At 43.0% G+C, this 20,997-nt stretch overlaps 1 protein-coding gene across 15 annotated transcripts in view; it reads left to right on the forward strand.

Annotated features, from left to right (window-relative positions):
* The first annotated feature begins 100 nt into the window (after window positions 1–100).
* The window catches only part of ACACA (acetyl-CoA carboxylase alpha), a 159,514-nt gene continuing 138,617 nt past the window's right edge, over window positions 101–20,997 (forward strand). For 5 of the 15 annotated variants that reach the window (XR_009960407.1, XM_062592424.1, XM_062592435.1 and 2 more), the window contains exons 1-9: window positions 101–286; window positions 557–732; window positions 2,575–2,656; window positions 6,498–6,605; window positions 7,269–7,474; window positions 8,925–8,998; window positions 10,421–10,552; window positions 18,171–18,217; window positions 20,075–20,327. Coding sequence is in view for 14 of the 15 variants with exons in the window: in XM_062592424.1 (XP_062448408.1) it covers window positions 20,101–20,327 (227 nt within the window). In the remaining variant the exon portion in view is untranslated. Of the gene's footprint in view, window positions 287–556; window positions 733–2,574; window positions 2,829–6,497; window positions 6,606–7,268; window positions 7,507–7,843; window positions 8,448–8,924; window positions 8,999–10,420; window positions 10,553–13,529; window positions 13,570–18,170; window positions 18,218–20,074; window positions 20,328–20,997 lie in introns of those variants that run through there. The other 10 variants (XM_062592429.1, XM_062592427.1, XM_062592431.1 and 7 more) reach the window with 10 other exon arrangements.

Below are 20,997 nucleotides of genomic sequence, written 5' to 3' on the forward strand. Positions count from 1 at the left end.
GCGTGCGCGTGCGCGTGCGTCAGGCTGCGCGCGCGCCGCCGGCAGGGCCCGGGCGGGGCGTGAGGGGAGCGGGGGAGGGGAGGGGAGGGGCCGCCCCGGGGTGGCCGCCGGCGGGAGCGGCTGTCACGGGCTGAGGGAGAGCAGCGGCGCCGTGGCGGGTGCGAGTCCGCCCGGAGTGAGTCTGGGCTGGCAATGAAGAGCGGCTCCTGGCGCTGCGGCGGGCTGGGGGTTTTGAGCGCGGGCTGAGCCCCCGCTCAGCTGCGCCTCCCGGCTCAGGCTTCTTCAGGTGACCGGCAGCGGGGCCGGGAGGGCGGGGTGTGCTGGTGGCTGTGGGAGGAGGTGGTGGTTTGAATTCCCGGCTGTGGCAGGCGGCCGAGCAAGGGGGCCTCGGGGGCTGGCGTTACTTGTGACCCCCCACGCACGCACGCACACACCCCGAGTCCGAGCTTGCACAAACTGGAGGAAAATCGTGAACGACCTCGTGCAGCTCACACAGCAGCGCAGCTTTGAATCTGGGTTTGATTTGTCAGAGCGGTTTGTTTTCTTTCCAAATCAGTCAGAAGAATTCTGTGTTACTTAGAAGAGTGCTTCGACGAGGCCACAGGCCAAGAAGAATGACAGGAACGAGCTAAGTGCGGAAGAGGGACAGGACTGCCGTGCGCGTGACTGTAAGAGACAGAAAAGAAGTGCCTTCATTAGACGTTTGAAACAAGATCCTGTCCTTCTATCCAGGTTTGCAAGGCCTCTGTGTGTCATGAAAGTATGTGTCAAATAAGTCTTGTAGCAGTAAAATAGTAAGGAATTAGTAGTTTCTCCTGTAGCAGTGATTATTCTCCCAGCGGTGGTGGAGTGGTTGTCAGCAGCTGGCTCAACCACACCATCTTCTTCTTTGGGTATTCCCCTGGCAGCTCTTCGCCCTTCGTGCCAGAGTTGGCCTGGGTTATGTGACTCATGAGCTAGAACTAGCAGGAGTTACAGAGGGTAGTTGGATGAAGAAAGGTGTGAGAATGAATGAGGGGAAAGTGTTAGGCAAAAAAAAAAGGGTAAGAAAGGTCCTAAAACGTAGACTGAAGAGAGGGTGGCCTGCGGCCGCAGCGTGTGCAGTGGTGGCAGTCAGCGTCCAGGGCCCAGGAGGGGAGGACTGGAGCACCTGGTTCGTCTTGCCTGCCCAGGACACTTGCCAGCGCTGATCTTTTGAACTGGTTGCTTTTCACAAGTAACTTAGAAGCTGTGCATGATGTGTAATGTGTCTCCATCTCCTGTCAGCTCATGAATTTGCATGAATGTATGTCTAAATCGTTTATACAGAAAGGGATCTTTAGTCCCTCCCCTGTCTGTTAGCAGGCTGGTGCCCACAAGGTCTTCTGTGCCTGTCCCCTATGTACGCTTTGGATGTCTCTGTGAACTAGGTGCACTTGTGGGCTTGTTGAGGACATCTAGGCTATAGGGCTTAATGAGTCTTGCATGGCATAAAACCCTAAAGCTCAGGAATGATATAACTAGTTACATTGTTTAAAGTAGCCATATATTTTCATATTGGACTGTCTGGACAGCCAATCAGGCACAGTGATAATAAACATCTCGCCCTATATATCTCATGACCTGTACAGTAGCCTCATACTGTACTGTGTTCTTGAGGGGATGTGGTATTCCTTATGAGCCTAGTGTAATTGTAATAGTAATACTGACAATTAACATGTTTTTTTAGCATAAGTATTAGGTAGATTCTGTATATGTTTATGATACCCTGGTCCTGGTAAATGTAACTGATATTTAATGAATTTCAAATACTTGCTTATACTTAGGTCGTTTATTGCCAGAACAGGGCCTATCTGGAATACCCCAGATGGGCAGTGCTCCATGCAATAACACCACTCCTGGTGCTAATCACCTCTTCCAAAAGAAATGCTGTTATTACTGTTCCAGTGCACCCTTTTGTAATGCTGTAGTGCAATTTTAATTTTGTGTGAAATTTTTCTGGTGTCCCCTTAGAGAGAACACATGATGTTGATTCAGATGAACAGAATCTAGATCATGGGAGGGAGGGAATGCTGAACTGTTCACTGGGAGCCTCGAAAACTGCTTGTGTTCATTTATGCAGATTCTGAAGCATGTAATCCTTTGCATGGGAACTTCAGATGAGAGCTCTTCTCTAGAGCAGACAGATGTAGCCCTTCGCAGTTTGTATCTGGGAGCTGAAGACTTCATTAGAGATGCTCATTTTCTATCAGCACCTGAAAATGTGCACCTGTTCAGACCTAGACAAGGGTTAAAGCTCAAAGATAATATTTGCATTATCTCTGAGATTAATATCTGCATTATTCCTGTTGATGCTGGAGGAGGAGATCTGGTATTCTATATACTTCTTGTATGAACTGTTTGGCAGCTTTAAGACAAGAGTAGAATGTTGGAGATTATTTCCTATTCCTTTTGCCCAGGCCCCAGATATATGTAAAAACATAATGGGGAAAAAAACTAAAAACTTTGGGAGGCAGAATTTGAAATGTCACTGGAATTTTTATTGCTTTTGCCAACAGTTTTTTCCTATATCTGGGAGCTAAAATACAATTTCAGGTAGTTAATGGAAGAAATCAACATATAGCTGTCTTCACAGCAGTTGTCTTCTCAGTGAATTAACCCGATTGCTCCTAACCAGGTAAGCGTTTTTTCCAATGTAAGTCTAGTTTCAGTCTGTAATGGCTTGACTTGTGGTGTTGTAAACTGCTGATGTTCATTCTGCTGTGTCCAGGAAGGGGTGAAGTGAAAGATGATGTATCTTTGCAGATAAAAAAAAAAGGTGTTCGGGTGAAGACAGCAGCTTTTCACAGGTAGGTTTCATGAATGACAATGATTTTGAATCTTTCCTTGCAAGGGTCTTGTTGTGATGCTTCTTTCTGGCAAGGAAGAAAAATATTCATCAGGAATAATAAACAACCTTACTCCTAGAGTGTTATACCAGCACTAGTGTTTTGTTGTTTCCCATATTAGTAATTTAGAGGTGTGACATCTCCTGGCTGAACTGAATTAAGAAGTTACACTAAGCCTGATATCTCCTGGAGATAACCATAAGTTAAAAAGCCTTTTTCCTCAAGTCTATTCTAATAATTTTCAGCTTGGTGGAGGCCCAAAGGTGTTACCACCTGATAGCTGTTCAATGGCCTATGTGAAATGGCTCTTAAGGGTCTCAGTCCAATTTCCAAACCTCTCAGTACAGCACGTTTCTCACAGTGCAGTTAAGCTCCAAGAAGATCTAAGTGGATAATCTGTAATGAATAATGCATTCACATTCTGTTCTTTTCTTCTCAGAAATTTTAACAAATTAGGTAATTTTCATTTGCTATTTGAAATTATTTACTGATCGTTTCTTCAAATTAAATGTTCTCAAGTGGTTTGTTCCGTATGTTTAGTATTCAGATGGCTTCTTGTATGTTGACAGGGTTAAGCTCTCCATTTTCACTACAAGTTGATTATTACATCAGGGTGACAGACAAATAAATAGATATGTTGAACTTAAGTAACTTGATCTCAGGTCACTCGCTGTGAGAGGCTGGATTAGGATTGAACCTGAGAAGTTCACTTAATGGGGTAGGAAGCATAAGATTCAATCTTTCTTCATGAGAAGGCACCTCAATGGTATGTTTTCAGGACCACAGTGATATTTAATTTTTTGAGGAGAAGGGATAAACTCTATCTTCAAACACAATAATTGTTCCTTAAATACATTTAAAAGCAAGTTCACCCATGAAGAGCAGATCAAAGGAACCCAGACTTGCCCTATATGTCCTCCCCATGCTGATAGTACCAGCTTCCCTGCTTCCCTCCTGTACTACTACTTCCTCCTGCCTCCATTCAGGACTACTAGCATGATGGCACGTGCTGCCAGTGATGTTTGGCCAGGAGGTACACAAGGCTTGTTGGCTGGCTAGCCAGCATGGGGACTGCTGAGCCCATACAGCTTCCCCAGGGGCAGATTTGGTTCCCTCTTCACTACCCTATCACCCATTTCCCCTTGGAAACTTGCTTGTCCTTGAGACCCGTTATCCCTTGGTCATATTTGGTTGAAGGTGACCAGTAGGTGCCTGGGGATGGGAGGATGAGACTCAGACAAGACATTGCAATGCCTTCTGTCTTGTATCCTAAGGAAACTGGATTACAAATGTTTCTGTTTGGCAACGCACTCTGATGGAGGCTGCAGGCAGGCTTGTTTCACTGCTCTGTACATCGACGTGCGGCTTGATCCAGCCATGACATGGGCACTCAAGAAAGAAAGAAAAGTAGTTAGGTGTGTGTGTGAAAGGGTGTGGGGGGAAAACAGCTGCTCAAAACTAGTATCAGGCTATTTTTTTCTGGAAGGGCCATGATGAATATTTGCACATGTTCACGCATCACAATAATGTGGCTTTACATAGTAAATCACCAGAGCTCAATCTGGTGTATTTTGTTCTCCCTGTTGCATATACACCCTCACCATCATTTTAAGTTGTTTAACTTACAGCCTAGAAAACCAGAGAGTGCATTTAACCTGTCCTTTGGAAATCTTGCCTATTCACTTCTACCCTTAAACTTTTCTTCCTCTGCCTTCAGGAGTGCCTCCCCTAGCTGGCTGCATCTGGCCTTGCACAAGAGCACCAGATTGTTCTAGGGCTGCTTTTTGACAGAAGTGCCTCACATTGACAGTATTAATTTGGAGAGTAATTGATTGCAACCAAAACTCAGACATGCCTCCCATGAAATACTGGCTGGGTTTCCAGGAGGTCTAGCACATTATTCTGCTAATCTCTGTTGGGAAAGGGGAGCAAGGTTTCCTCTAGGAGGAGCAGTGTCTTCACATAGCAAGGTGACATGTATGTTTGTGAGGCATGGTCATGGGCAGCATAATATGGTGAATTCAGGGGGCCTGCAAAACTCAGAACAGGTGTTTTTCATGTTCCACTGTATTGAACACAAAGCTTCTTATCTGTGAAGATAATTTTTTCCTCCTGAAAACTTGGTAAACATATTTCAACTCATTGGTCCTATTTATAACACTATATTCTGGATGAATGTGTGGGACTGAGATGAGAAGCTGTCATGTTCAAAAACTTACCGAGCAGGGAAATTCACATATAACAAATATGATATAGGCTATCGTAGGTGTTAACAGGATACAAGCAATGAACACTTTAATGTAGAGACTTTGTCTTTGTCTGATCAGCATATCTTTGTCATTTGTGGATGGAATTCCCTCTAAATTGAGACAGAGAAAGAAGAATATTTCAAAAGTTTTTACAGATCTTTGACAGTTCATTTTCTTCATTTTGGCTAGGTTGGTTTAAGATGCATGAAGGCAGAGAAACAATTTGGAGTCTCCTACATTCTTTCAGAGGAAGCTGTAACTCTATCTAGACTCTCAGAAACTTTTTACATTAAAATATTTCAGATATCTTTCAGGTCCCAATCTGTCCCCAGAAGAAGATGAGGTGTAAATCCAGGCAAGCAAAGGCTTGTAACTTCCTGCTGAAGTCGGGTGAGGTTTTTAAGGGAAGCTAGGAGCCCTAGTATGGAACCCATGTGCTTGAACCTGGTAACTTCTTGTGAAAGTCAGTGCTAAAGTATTGTTTTCTCATTACAGCCAAGAATTTGCAGAAGATCTGGATTTGCTGCACAATCCAGTGAATCTATTTATTGATAGAAGCAATAGTTATTCAAAGAAACTGTTGATAGGGAGAACTAGGGCTAAGCTGTGTGTGCAAAAGCCAAGATCTTTTTCCTTTGTTGTGTATACTGTTAATGCTACTTCCGTGGCTCTGCAGGGAGAGTTGGTACTTACCCTCTGAAGTCTGGTTATCTTGGCGCATGTGCAGGACAGTCAGACCCTCTGCAAAAACTTTCAGCTTGGGCAGCTTTGCTGTCATAACACAATTTGATATCCCTACCAGAAACACTAGAAATGAAAAGAAGTTTTAAAACGAGATGTTTGTTTCTGTTTAAACTTAAGGACCAAAGGCTGGTGTTGCTTGCATGTTGACACAGTTGGCAAGAAGCATTGACATAAAGAATTTTACATACATATTAATACTGGAAACTACATTTTTGAAAGACCTCCTGCCCTTCCAAAAGAAGAGAAAATAGCATGAAACTGTTCCAAAATCTTAAACTTTCAATAATGTTAGTCGCTGTTCTGGATCATTACTTTCTCCTTGTTCATCTTTTTCTTTAATGGAAAGGTAAAAATACTTTGTTCATTAATAACTGGTTAAGGTATCACCGATATGAAATTGAAGACTGCCCTCCTTCAATCTACATAAACAGATATTTGATAGATTTAAATTTTTGTTCTTACCTTTTCCTGTAAGAATAAATTGGCTCTGAAACTTCTTTCTGTTGTCTATTAGTAAAACACAGCTGTGGCTAGTAGCAGCTTTCCTGTCTGCACTGGTGATGACTTTCAGGCTCTGAAGGGTGCATTTGTCTTCTGCCTGGTTTCTCAAATCTTCATGTTCCTTCTCCAAATACAGTAGATTTACATGCATGGGGCTCTGAAGACTAAAACATGTCAGAGTGATGACTTTTTGGTTTCTGCTTAGCCTCCCTTTGGTTGCTGCTATCCCAGGAGCTGAAAAAGGGTAAGTGAGAAATAAATGTCAGAAATGGTTTCTCTTAAATTATTTGCAATTTCCCTTGTGAAAGGTTCAGGCCAGCAGGGAGGGATGTACTGCCATAAAGGAATCTCAGACAGCTATGTGTTAATGTTATGATGAGAAAGGAGCAGGTTTTCTGTTTGCTTCTGTGTGTGTGATCCCAATGGTTGTTCTTTTTTTGTAGGACTAGCTTTATTCTTAATGTACAAACACAATAAATTGTTACACCCTGGAGGACACTGTTCACACATCTAACTTTATAGCAACATAACCACCTACAGGCAACTCCCTGAATAGTCGATGAAAAAAAGAAAAACCTCTCTGTTTGGGATTCTTGTTGCCCTTGAGGACTCAGAAGGCTACTTGGAGCTGAGGTCCTTAATCTTGGCATTTGGATGCTGAAAACTGGAGGGTGCAAATATCCCCAAGTGACAGGGCAAGGACAGTTCTATCGAGGTCAGCTTTGTGGTTCTGTGATAACTTTGCTTCCCTTGCTGCAATAGTTGGCTGAAAAATCCATATTTTGTGCAAAATTAATTACTGCAAGTGACACCAACCTATCAGAGAATGCTGCAAAGATCTCTTTGGTTTTAGTGAGACAAAATATTGCATGGTCAAATTTGTCATTTTTGCATCCTTTTTCATTAGGTGCCTGAGGACTAACTGGGACAACTGAAAACATTGACTTACCGTTGTCAGGCCCAATGGCTTTCCTCTTCCTTGAACTCCTTACCTTGCAGTAAGATGTCCAGGCTTCTCATGCTGCTAGATATTTCTGAGGCATTTTCCACACGACATTCATAATCTCTGAAGTCTGAGAAGAATGGAGTGAGGAGGAATAGCTTTTAATTACGGTGCATAGTTAGCTCAGTGCTATCCTCTTTTGGTAACTAATTCTAAATGTCAGGGCTTTGTTGATGGCAAGCAAAGGTAGAGGGAATTTGAGATGATGGCATATGGATTAAAGACTTAGTTCACTTTATGGTAGAGAAGTGACAGTTAACATACATAAAGATGTATTTATTACTAATACTACATAAATTTGTCTACAAAATCCTTAGTTTAATACAGTTAAAACTTGCAGCTATGTGCACAACCCTCTTACCTTTTCTGCTGAGATTGTGGTGTGCAAACAATAAGCTAAAAATTAATATTGTCACCATAATTACATCTAATATTCATAATCATGAAGTTCTTATCTTTACTGCTTCCATTAAGCAATGTTGTATAGGTGTTTAAGCATCTATCAAGCTGATTAGTAGAGCTCTCAAAATAGCTTTGTAATCATATATTTTTGTTCAAAACACCTCTGCCCTTAATATTGTAGGCTTAAGGAGAGTTTGAAGTTAGATTCTAAACACTGTAGTAATTTCTAGTTTTGATCCAGTCAGGAGAAGTGCCAGATTCGCTAGGTAATGGACCTGAAAAAGAAATCTTATCTATCAGTCAAATTTTCCTTTTATGAGGTGCGCTGCAAGTCAAGCCTGAGCTAAACATTTGGAAAGGCAAAACCGGTATATGGGGTGTCTCTTGCCACCGCGATGGGCGCCGTGGGCACTGCGCTCATCCCCTTGGCGTTGCCGGGTGCCGCGCAGCCAGGCTCCTTCTAGAACAGGGCTCGCCCCACGGGCAAGGCCCAGGAGGCCAAGCACCCGATAATCCCTCGCCTGTTGGCATTTCCCACCCTTGGAGGCCTTTGGGCATGGTTAGCCCTTCCTCTTAGCCTGACCTAGGGCAAGGCGAGCCGGCTGCCCCCAGGCCATTTGGGACTTTTTAGACTACTGCAAAAAGCTCAAGCTGTCTGGAAGATGAAGGTAGCCACTGCAGGTGAGCAGGCACTAGTTGCATCCAGCTTGCAGGGGCTGACAGCGTTGTGTGCTCCTGGGGAAATGGCACTGGCATGAGTTATCTGGGAAGGGGGGTCGGGGTCTCGCGGCGAGTGCAGGAACCGGGTCCTCTGCCTCCGTGTGCTCAGTGGCTACGCTCAGGCGCAACGGCCGGCAATAAGGGGGAAATTCACACGCTGCTGGTTGCAGCTTTAATCGAAAAGTCCTGGGGAGGTAGGTTTTTTAAGGCTGCTCAGTGGGTATTTTTGGAGAATCGATATTTTCTCCTATTAGCCAGAAGGTGGCGATGGATATCACCTTTTCCTACGAAGACTCTCGCTTTTAAATTAGAATAACCCCAGGCTTATGTGACTGATTGTGAAGGAAAGATAGAGTATTTATGTTGAATCTGAAATAACTTTTGACTTTTTAAATGACTGATATTCTAGAGACTCACAAAAATTTTCTTTCCTATAAGCATTGATAATGCCAGAAAATGAGTAAGCTTGAAAATGGAGAACAAATGCGGGTCAAGGACTTGCATGTCAGAGGGTCAGTATTTATTGTACACACCTATTTCATCTGGGCATTTGCAGTGGATAAGGATGGATTTTAATATAAATATTTCATATTTACAACCTATTGGGTGATATAAGAGACAGACTCTTTTGGTACCTGTCTCTTTTGCAGCTGTGGAGGCAGTGTTTTTTTGATCTTAGTGTATTCAGCTGCTTTAGTTCAATGGCTTTTTCACTGAAAATAGAATAGGCAGTACTGGGGGGGGGAAGGGAACACTATGGAAAAGGTATAAAAAGATAAAATAGTTCAAAAATCTTGAATAGCATGGTAAGAGGTACTTTTGATTCCCTCCCTGCTCAGGAAGGCCTCCTGATAAATTGGCCCTCACATTTAGGATCAAGTTTTTTTTTTGAAAGTCTGTGCTTGTTCGTAGTTGACTTCCAATTACCATAAACTGCAACTTGACACAAATCATAAAGATTGAACATAGTAAATGAGCATGCGATTTAGCTTTTCCTGTGAATCTTCCTGAGAAATGTAAAAATCCAAACACCTCCCCAATTATACATACCAACTGCAATATAAAGAGAATATATAGCTGCAGATCAGCATATTTTAATGATTATTTGGTTGAATCATTTTTTCTTTAAAAATAATATTGAAATGGAAAATACAAATTATTCACTCAACTCATTTATCTGCTTGTGAAATGCAATGCGTAGATCTCCATGGGAGATCTATTAGGATAGTATGTAGAGGAGTATTTCATCATCTTGTCGATAAGTGTGTTCCCAGCTCATCTGAAAAACATGTATGTAATATCTTTGACATGCATTAGGATGGAAGAATTTTTAAAGATTTGATAAGATTCTTCTGTATCTTTTATTTAAGCGGGGTTTCCATTCTTGCTGTTTTTTTTTCTTTATCACAACTTTCTCAGGGCAGAAACCATTAGGAATCCCAAAAATCTCAGCGTTGTAAATAAAACCTCTAAAATACTGAAAAAAGAATTAGATTTTAAAGAATTTGAAAGGATTAAATATGTATTTTTAATGTGGTATCTAATACCATTACTAGATGTTCACCATCCTAGCTGCAGTGCTGAGTTTCACTTTTGAGTTTGTTCAGCTTCTCTTCCTGGGCTGGGAATGCCGAGATAAGCCTAACTTGATTGTTTTAAAGATGATTTAGAGCGGTTGAAGCTGTTAGAAAACTCAGGACCAATAACAGCACGTCCTGTAGACTAAGTTAATGATGGCAGGTCATCTGCTAAGTGGAGAGACTAAATTACTTGATTTGTTTCTTGTCCTTATAAATATGCACGTACTGTCAGTGTTGCAAGGATTAACATTTCATTTCTGATGCTTAAAATCTTTTGTAACTTCTCCTAAATAACTAAACATGATTTTGCTTTAAAAAGTGATATGACCTTTCTTCCTTCTACTTGCCTGCCAGGACGTGAGTCGTGCCAGGATGGATGGCGTCACTAACCCCCCTAACCTGGGATGATCTTTCGGGTGTTTGCACTGGTGATGTTATCAGAGCCAGGAGAAGAGACGTGGAACTCTGAGTTTGGGATCATAAAAGGTAATAACATTTTCCTTGTTTTTTTGAAAGTTATTTACTTGTGCTGTTAAGGCTACACTTGCATTTCTGAGAAAGTGTGTGTGGGGGGGGAGGGGTTGCATGTGTAAACAGCCTGTGCACTTATAAGTCATGTAAAAGCAAATAATGTACTGTATGCGATTTATGAACGTAAAAGAAAAAGGACACGTGTTTCGCCATGCTCTAATCCCCATCCCCCCTCCCCATCCCCCATTAGACAGAAATACGGTCACAGTTCAAAATCCTTTACTGGCAAAACTATTGGAAAGTATGTCTGAGTTTTGTGCCTGATAAACTGTATCATTGGGTTGGGTATTGTATTAAAGCATGTGTTATTGCTGTCCACACTTTGAAGCTTGAACACCCTTGTAACCAGTACTTTTTAACTACTTCAATACAAAATATAGGGAAATTTGGAATCCATATCTGTTCCTATGTAAGTCACTGCAGTATTCACCTGCTGTCCTAAATGCATGATTTAAATTGGTGTGGCTAATAATAATTGGTGGGTACTTCTTACCTTGCAGTACATTGCATCTAAATCAATTTTTAATTCCCCCCAAATTGTATTCCTTGTAAAAGTCTTCCATCAGTACTTGTTCCTGCTCATAATGAAGAGGGATTTTGTTGTTGGCTTTAGTGGTTCAAAGCAGGTGTGAAAGATACTAAAGCCAAGGTTTTTTATGTGTTTGTGTACAACTCAAATATTGCCAACTTTTCTGTGCTGTATGTAAATAGACTGTTAACAATTATCCTTCTGTGTGATGTGCACTGGGATTCATCTGTGAACATCTGTAAGTGTTAATGTTATAATGATAGATAAAGTGCTGCTGTGAGGCCATCAAAGCTGAGGGTGGCCCAAAGCCTTTATTACTGCTTATTTTCAAAGGCACCTTCCAAATGCACTCTTTAGGGTGGATTTACTTTGTTTATGATTTCATGTGTTTTTTTCACTTTGTCCTTGAACAGAAAAGTTGCTACAGGATTTAATGATATGTAGCAATCCCTCCTCCAGTGGTATTTGAGTAGTATTTATTAGCCAAGTGGCTGAAACGGGCAGGGCATGTCAGCAGCATGCAGGTTTTAGCATGATCAGAGTACTCTGAATACTTGCCGGGATGAACTAAGCACCTGTCGTAATCTCCAATTTTGTAAGTTCTGTGTAATAGTTATTATCAGTGATTGAGGACGCAGTCCCTCAGCATGCCAAGTACTCCCACTCGCTTCTGTGTGATTTGGGACTCAGGACTGTGTAAGATTAAGCTAATGTCAGCCAACCTTCTCTTTTAGCGCCATTGTAAAAATCTTTAAGTGAGGAAGGATCCTTTATGTAAAAGATGTATTTACTTACAGAGATATAAAAATGTCTGTCCCCTGAACATTTTTCAGATTTAGTCCTGATGGAGGTGAGAACATGGTCATTCCTAATAACATATTAACCACAAAGCTGCAGAGCCCAAAACAAGATTTTCTAGCATATGTTACACAGTACACTGTTTTCCATTAGAGCACAGTCCCTCATCCCCATTACCCAGTGGCTCAGTCCTAAAATACCCTTTAAAAAGAAACTACCTGGTATATTAAACTAAAGTCCCTGCAGTGATGCTTCTGCAAGCCTGAGATGCAGAGCAGTCCCCAGTGCGAGGATGTGCTCTCACGGGCGGATCCTTATAAACCTGGCACAACCGTTGTATTCAAAGGGCAGGAATGAAGATCCCAGCATATAAATTATACTCTAAAATGCTGTTTTCCCCACGCAGGTGAGGAGGGACAAGCACACGGACCACCGTAGGGGTGTTGTGTCCCTCAGGGCACTGTGGGAAGGTGCTCACGGAGCCGAACACAGGGGCTTGAACAGATCCCAACCCATCTGTGCGGGTACTTGGCTTTCACAGTGCCGCTCTCTGCAGGAAAGGGTCTGCCCACGCGGATGACCAAATCTGGTAGCTTTAGGACTCACGTTTGCAAGCCTTATCAAGTTTAAATTTCAGCAACTCTGTAATGCAATGATCTTTAAGCAAAACTTAAAAAAGGGGGAAAGAGTAATTCTTTAACCTGTTGTGCATCTGCAGAACAAAGTGCTAAGGGTCAGGGAAGAGGTGGGCAGCGCTTGGCAGTGCCTGGCCTGCTTTGCCTTGCTCTTGCTACTGTTTGGCCATTACGTTGCCTGCTTTGTTCCCCTGCCCCACGCGTGGTCCGGTGCCCTGGATAGTGTGGGGGGTGGGTCAACCTGCCGGCTCCCCAAGGCAAGCCGGTGCACGGCCGTGTCCTGCACATGCTTCGTGTGCGCATGCAGAGCCTGGTGTGTCGCTGTGCGTGACTGAGGGTCACCCCTGCTCCGTCGCCGCTACCCGCTGCGGGAGCGGCGCCCCGGCACGTGTCCTGAGCCCCACCGCTGCGGCCCTGCCTGCCTGCCTTCCCCCCACCCCGGGGAGGGGGGCCGGCGCCGATCTCGGGCGGTTCCGTTTCGCTGGAATACAGCGGTTTGGGGAGCGGGGCAGAGCGGGCGCCGCCCGCGTGGCGCGGCGCGGCGCGGGTTAACGGGCCGCAGCGCGCCGGCCGTGGCCCCGCCCCCCGGCCGCGGCCGCGGCCCCGCCCCCTCGGCGCCGCCGCTAGCCAGTGGGCGCGCCGCCGTGGCTGCTCAGGCCATAGGCATCGCCTCATTGGCCACGCCCCGCGGGCGCTGCCTGATTGGTCACGCCCCCCGCTGTGTGACCGGCAGGAGCCAATGGGAGAAGCGTCTAGGCCAGCTCGGGGGAGGGAGGGGTTAGAGGTGTTTGACCTGAGGTAACCTCTCGCATCACACCACCGGCGCGGGCGCGGAGGGGGGCGTGGCGCGGCCGGGCGGAGGGGCGTGGCCGGCGCGGGCGTGGCCGCGCGCCGTGAGCGGTGTGTGGGGAGGGGGCAGCGCCGCCCGCCCTCACCCCCCTCCCGCCAGCATCGCTGCCCTGCGCCAGGCCGGGGGCCCGCGGCGCCTCCGCAGCTCCCGGCACGCTGAGGTGAGCGCCGCGCCGAGCCGAGCCGAGCCGCGCGGGCAGCCGGGCCCCGGCCCCGGCGCGGAGGGGCCCTGCGGTGGGGCGAGGGGCTGAGGGCCGCGGCGGGCGGGCGCAGGGCCGGGGCGGCGGCGCTTTGTTACGGGGCCCGGGGCGGCGGCGGCGGCGGCGGCCTGCGGCGCCTCCGCGTTGTTCGCGCCGCGCCCGCGCCGCTCTCCTCCGGCATCCTCCCTGCCGGGGGGCTCCCTGCACGCGGCACGGCGCGGCGCGGCACGGCACGGCGCGGGCTGTTGCGCCGCTCCGCCCGCTGCGGGCGGGTTAAGCCACTGAAGGAAACGCGAGCGTGCCGGGATCGGCGGGCGGCGGGAGCACGCGGCGTGTGGGGTCCGGCTGCGCCGCCCTCCTGCTCCTCGCTGCGCCCCGCTTCCTCCTGGGCTGCGGTGCCGCGCTCGTGGCGGGGCCTGGTCCTCCGGAGGAAGCGGGGGGGCTTGGGCTTGGGCTTGGGCTTGCCTCCCGGAGAGCGCTCTTGGGCTTTGGGCGCCTTGGAAAACAACGAAGCCGTGAAAGCAGACTGCCAGAACGAATCGGATGATTCTCTCCTCTCCTTCTCCGGCTTCTTTTAAACCTGCTTGTGAAAATTTCAAAAAAAAAAAAAAAAAAAAAATCTTAAAAAAAAAGTCCAGAGTAAAATTGTACTCTATATCAATTTAGCAGGCTGTAAAAATTCACCAAAGCATTTAAGTGATGTCCAGACCCATCCAAGACAATGGGATTTAGTGTTTTACCAGGCTGGGATTGAGGTAAACACAGGCCATGATTTTTGCCTCTATAAGATTTTTGAAAGTGGCATTTAATTACTCCCCCCCCCCCAGGCAGCTGCGAGGCCTGTATTCAACTTGTAGATTCAGATTTATGTATGTTTAACATTGATATGGAAATCCTGAAATTAGCTAATTAAAACTACTAACCTGTGGACATATGCAATAGTTTATACTTTGTAAAGTACCTTTCAGTGCACATGAAGCCAAAGAACTTCCCAGAACTTTGCTTCACTTCCTTTCCTGAAATACTCTTCTCAGCAACTGTCACTGTCCAATTCTTAACTAGAATTCATGAGCAACGGGCTGGAAGAAGCTGATGTACAAATGTGAGTTTAATTCTGTGAAATTTTACTTTTGGGCTCAGATGGAGAAGAGCTGGAACAGTATCCCATTAACTGTGTGAGAGCCACAGGTTGGTGAAGTTTGCAGAATAAGTTTTAAGATACTGCAGCAGCTGACCTGATAGAAGAATACAGGCAGGTAGATCTGGAGGTAAATGGTTTGATGTTTAGTGGCCTGTCTTGATGAAAAAATCATCTCTCTGTCCTCTACTGATCTGAAAATTAGCTTCCAGTCTTGCTACAGGTGGGAATGTTGCTGATTTTTGTTGTTGAATAAAACGAAATAAGTAGTAAAAGTAAATGGGGAAAGCAGACAAGTTCATTTCATTGTTTTAAAACAGTTTGTGTTAACAGTAGCACAGATGCCTGGGTTTTAAATGAGAGGCCTTTAAATAAGGATAGTTTTTCAAGGATTTATTATGTTTTATGACTTCTTGAGATGGAAGAGGAATTATGAACCTACAACTACTTTACACTGAAGTAATACTGTTTTCAGAACGCAATGATTTGAAAAAAAAATTTTTTAACTTGATATCAGACTGGGATACGTAAGTTTTATGCTTAGATGTGGTTTATGGTAAGAAATAGGATCTTAAAATGAAACTGTCATGTAAAAATATTAGACCTTAGAAGTTTTTATATGCCTTTCATTGGCAAGCCAAAGTTTTATTAATGATATGATAGCTGTGGAAAAAGTGAAATGGGTTTTGTTCCACTTCAGGCCAAAACTTGATATGTTACCCTTTTTAAATACAATTTGCAGGGTTTACAGTACTTGTAGCATGATTCATGCAAAGAACACAATTTGTGTTTTAAATTCCTTGACATTTGCAGAGCTGGGGAGTTGCAAAAATGTTATGTATCTTCTGACTTTTAATATGAGCTGATTCCTTCAGGAGAAAGGAGGACAATGTGGCTCAGATTCTTTAAAATTTTAACTGTGATGTAGCATATGTTTATGTAAACTCAGAGTGCATGATGTTGCACGTCCATATATCTTTCCAAGACCAAATTCTGAATCTGGACGCTATAAACTATTCTGAGTCTGTAATTTATAGACTTTTCAGTCTCTGCAAAAGTTGCCCTGTTATATGGGCAATTGACACCTGCAAAAATAAGCACAGGGAGTGTATATAGTAGAGGATCCAGGCAACTTTGTCTTCTAGGGTCTAGTTCAGCGTTATTAAAACAAATGGCACCTATACTAAAGTTAGTGCTGTGAGTGAATATTATGTCAGTGGTTAGCTGAAGTTAAGTGAAGAAGCTGTGTTTCAAACTATGGCAGTTAGGTTTCAGAAGAATACAATGTGCCATGGTTTGCTGAGACTTTCATATTCTGTCTGCAGTATAGAAAGCAAAGACTTTTGTGAGGAGATGGTTTGAGAAATAACACATTTTAATTGGCCCCAAAACAATGTTGAAATTCAATTAGGTGTGAATAATGAGTTTCAGCATACTGATAACAAGCTGCGTGTATGTCTAATTTGATGCAAGATTGAGTTACCACTGATCACAAAACTTAAAAAGAACTCTTACAGCTTTGGGACTGAAGAGCAAGGGCTGCAGAAGGAGAGCGAGATGCATGGGTGGTTGTATTGGAACGGGGCTTTGTGGGTAACTGAATGCTTTATAACTGAGTTGCACAAACCAGGCAGTTGAGTCAAATTGTTTGAGCATGGGATTGGGAATCGACAGCCTTGGCATTGCTTTGGTGTTTTCCAATAGAATAGTAGCATGAAACACTTTCTTTGCCTCTATTTCCTTCTCTGCATAAAAAACAAACAAACAAAACAAACAAACAAAAACCCAAGGGGCCTTGAAACTTATTAATGTGTGTGTTCTTGAAATTAGAAGTCAGTCTTCATTAAGCAAGTCTGAAGTTAGTTTGACTCAATCCCAGATTCTTCAGCACTAATAAATTTGTAAATCCATCTGGATGACATTCTTAAGGAGTGTTTGATGGCAGAATAAATATACACATAAATATTGTTTTCGTGTGTCTTCGTGTGTGAGTGTGTAAAGGAAAATTAACAAAGAAAAGCCAACTGTTGGAGGGAATTGAGAACTAAAAAAATGTAGGTACTTTTTTTGTTGTGATTTGGTCTATAAATGCAATAAGTGTCTGTTTAGGTTAGTTTGGAGGACCAATTTTTGCAGCTGAGCTTTCTGAGCAGTCTACTTTGTCTACCTGAGTAATGAAAATAAGTCTTGTCCAAGCAGATCAATTAAATAAATTCGTATATATGGTTTAGTTTCTGTACTTTACAGATAAATATGCAGCCTTTGCAGTCAAGTCCCTTCTCTGCCCTCAAAAAAAGATGAATAGAATCACCCTTTAATGCTTATATTGGGCAGATGCTTTGGGCAGTGATTTTTTAGTCATAAAAATTTTAAGTACATCTCTCTAAAATGAACTGCCCATGGCCCCAGTGAAACTGGAGTTTTTGAGAGCAGTGATACCAACACAGAGTTTGATTTAAATGGTTCAGTCAAGTACATTCATGGTAAAAGTGCATAAGCCAGTTGGATCTGTTTTTGATTTTCAGTTACTGAAGAAAAGAAAGAGCACAATGTTTAAAGATAGCATGGTCTATAAATTCCTTGTCTGTGCTCTGATCAAAATCATGATAGTGTCCTGTTTGTGTTGTAGTGTGGTCCAGTTTAGCTTGTATAATCTGGATGAAAGCTGTCAAGTTCCTATCAAACCAATGAAGCTGTATGCCTGTACTTGGTGTAATCTGGCTGTAGTGAGTAGAATTTACAAAGCTTTCTCATTGGTTTAGGAAGAAAGTGTGGAATGAAAATTAAGGATTGAAACTATCTATTCTGCATAGTGAAGTAGCTGGGGGGAGAATGAGGCTTGGAGATAAATCTCCCCTTGTCTTGTCCTCATCTGTATTGCTGCATCACAGTATCACAGTTTCTTTTACAGATAAGCTACTTTTTTTTTATGATGTGAAAATATGGTATGTTGATAATATCTTCAACCCACAAATTGTCCATAAAGTTCCTAGGAATGTAATTAGGGTTGAGATTTACTCCTGAGCATCAAATTCTGTTGAAATTGGCCAGCAGTTGCAGAAGTTCAGAGCTGACCATGAGAAGAGTTTGACATAGCTGGATAGCCTTGGCACAAAGCCTGTTTTTAAGAAACCAGACTGAAATACATGTGGAATGATCAGGTCTCTGTATCTTGTACGTGTTAACACTTTGGTGAAAAGTTGCCAGAATGATGTGGTAGCACGAGGTGTTGTAGCTTGAATTGAGCATCTTATATTCAGCTTCTGTTTTACTCTGTGGCTTTACTCTACGCAAGCTATGTAATCTGTTCTTTGCTGTTTTTTTACAACAGTTTTGTGCTTACTGATTGATATAGTCAGGAGTACATATCCAGAATACTTCATAATAACGATAATACTTTCTTGATAATTCTCTTATTTTCCAGTTCATTTTGGAAGTGGATATCTGCTCAGATTGCAAGACTAGCAAGAGGTTAGTGCATAAACATTCCTATTTTGTTAACGATTTGTTTTTGTCTATGTAGGTGTCTTATAAGAGCATAGAAATCAGGCAGAGCAGGGTGTATGAAAAGTATATTTCTTGTCCTAGATATTTTTGACTGTGCTTTGGAGTGCTCCTTTATTCCCTATCTCTCTCATGTTCTTTCTCAGTTTTATTCTTTTCATACTTAAAGAAAGAAAAGAAAGAAAAAAGTTACATTCATGCTGTGTTGTGTTGGAACAACACTGAATTTTGATACTTCAAAGTTCCCTGTGATAAGACATAAATAATCTTCCCATAATTTTAATAGGAAATGGAGACCTCCACTTTAGCATTTTTCTCCAATAATTATAAAACATGCCACTAAGTTTCACTATAGTACTGTGGAGTAGATACCATCTCCTAACTGACATGGATGATCTGAGATTGAGAGGTGAAAGTCAAGGTGAAGTTACAGAAGATGGCTGAGCCAGTCTGGCAGCTCACTGCTGCCAAAAAGGGGGAGGTTTTGCTTTTCTCTCCATCATCTCTTACCAGTATCTTCCAGTCCTCGCCCTTCTGCTTATCTGACCCAATGGTGAGCTTAACCTACTTGCCAACCTTGCAGAAAATAATCTGTTTCTCGGTGGGTTACTTTTCTGAGGATTTTGTTGAGTCAGTTCAGAGGTCTGTAAAGCCCCAGAGCTGATAGGGGGTAAGCAGTGTGAGCACATAGCTGGAGGAAGAGAGAAAGTTGGGTAGGAAGACCTCTCCCTTTGACTAAATTTGTTCAAGTCATTCTATGGTAATTTATTCTTGGACTTGAAGGAGCTTTGAAAAGTCTTCCTAAAGCTTGATCTTCTCAGATTAAAGATAAAGCAAGTAGCACAGCAATATGTGGAAGAAGCTTAAAATATTGCTGCTTGTGCTATGCCTATGATATGTATAGAGAACTCTTGGGGAATCATATTTTTTGAAAGATCTTCACTTAATTCTGTAGTTGTTCCAACATCCAGTGACTTTCATCGTGATGCTTCTCTAAGCCTGAAAACTTCAAACTTTTTGACTTTGCCTCAAGCTTTTGATGCCTTCCTACCCAAAGGTAGCACTTCTGGCTTGGGACATGGCTGAGTTCTTGGCACGGGAGACTGAGAACAAATTTTAAGAAAGCAAACTATAATACTTTGGTCTGTCCTTTTACTCTTGTCCAAGTGTCTGCTGTTGACCACAGCTGAAGGTGGGATGTTGTGCTAAATAGACCTTTGGTCTTGCATAGTCCCACCTTAATGGTGGGGAGCAAGCCAATATGCTGTGTCTACTCCCCAGTGTTTGGTAGATAGCTCAGATTCCTGAAGAATCCTAAGAAATACAGAGTCTTTTGAAAAAATCTAAGAGATAACATGTCTTACACATTGCAAGACCTGTGAAAGATGTGTTTGGAATCTCAAACTTGACCAATCAAATCTACCGTCTGAATAGCATTAAATAATGCTATGTGTAATATCAAAGAGTCCTAGTATTTAGATGCTATCAAAATAAACATTTTTAATAAGAAATTCTGGTTTTCTAGTTGTGTTTATCTGCGATTTTCCTTTAAATGCTTACTGCAACTTTGCCTAAACTAGCAGATTTTTACAACAGATCAGAATGACCAGGCGCTTTGATCTCATAGTCCTTGTGCAAATAGTGAAGTCAATGATTGTAGCAGAAGTAGCCATTCTTGATCCTAGACTCCTGTCTGAGTTCAGCTTTAGTATTTTAACATGTCATTTCTCATCAGAAATGAACCTTGCTCTTTCTTGTTCTTTATTTTGCAACAGCAGGTATTAACCTCAGGTTTTGTCTTTTGCTTTCGTTTGCCTGTTATAGTGCTAAGAGCCCAATTTGGAGGAACCATGGAAGAATCCACTCCACCCACTAAACCTGGGGAGGTGAACCCTCACTCTCGTTTCATCATTGGTTCTGTGTCAGAGGATAACTCAGAAGATGAGACTAGCTCCTTGGTGAAACTTGACCTGCTAGAGGAAAAAGAGAGGTCTTTGTCTCCTGTATCTGTCTGCTCGGATTCCCTTTCAGATCTAGGACTTCCTAATACTCAAGATAGCCTGGCAAGTCATATGAGGTATGGATAAAAATAATATCCTGATCCAGTCTTCAGACTTTTTATCCCATCCATTTCAAAGATACTCCTTGCAAATTGAAAAGTAATTACTCTTGCAAGTTGAAAACTAATTACCTTTGCCTTTATGTCCAGGTTCTGGGTTTAGCTTTAAGATTAAAAACAAAACAAAACAAAAAAACAAAACAAAAAAAAAACAAAACAAAACAAAAAAAACCTGTGGCAAGACGTCTTCTGGTATTCTGTTTCAGATGGCGGCTTGCCTGTTTATCTCTACCAGAGGGATCTATTTTGCATTGAGCTTAATGAAACATGTGTGTCTAAATTCCTTAAGCACTTTTCAAAAATCTCTGCTATTGAGTATTATGATGGGTTTCTTTATATTGCCTGTCTCTGAGCTTTCTGAAAATTGACATGTGTTGACTGATATCTTCAAAGCTGTTGGCTGTATGTGACTTTCGGATGGGGTAGTTGGGACATGTTTGTTCAGTATGAGGGCATTATTTGCTTGTGTTCTCTCTGCGTGGAGTTTGATGCTTTATATGTAGCCAAAGAATTGGCAGTACCCCTGAATAAGGTCAGTGACTCCGTATAGCATGGAGTGAATGTTGCTCCACGATTCCTATCATTTTGGATAGGGAATAGAGTTTCTGGATAAAGAAAAATGGCACCC

This window comes from Rhea pennata, chromosome 20 (assembly GCF_028389875.1).
Source record: "Rhea pennata isolate bPtePen1 chromosome 20, bPtePen1.pri, whole genome shotgun sequence".
In the NCBI taxonomy this organism is placed as follows: domain Eukaryota; kingdom Metazoa; phylum Chordata; class Aves; order Rheiformes; family Rheidae; genus Rhea; species Rhea pennata.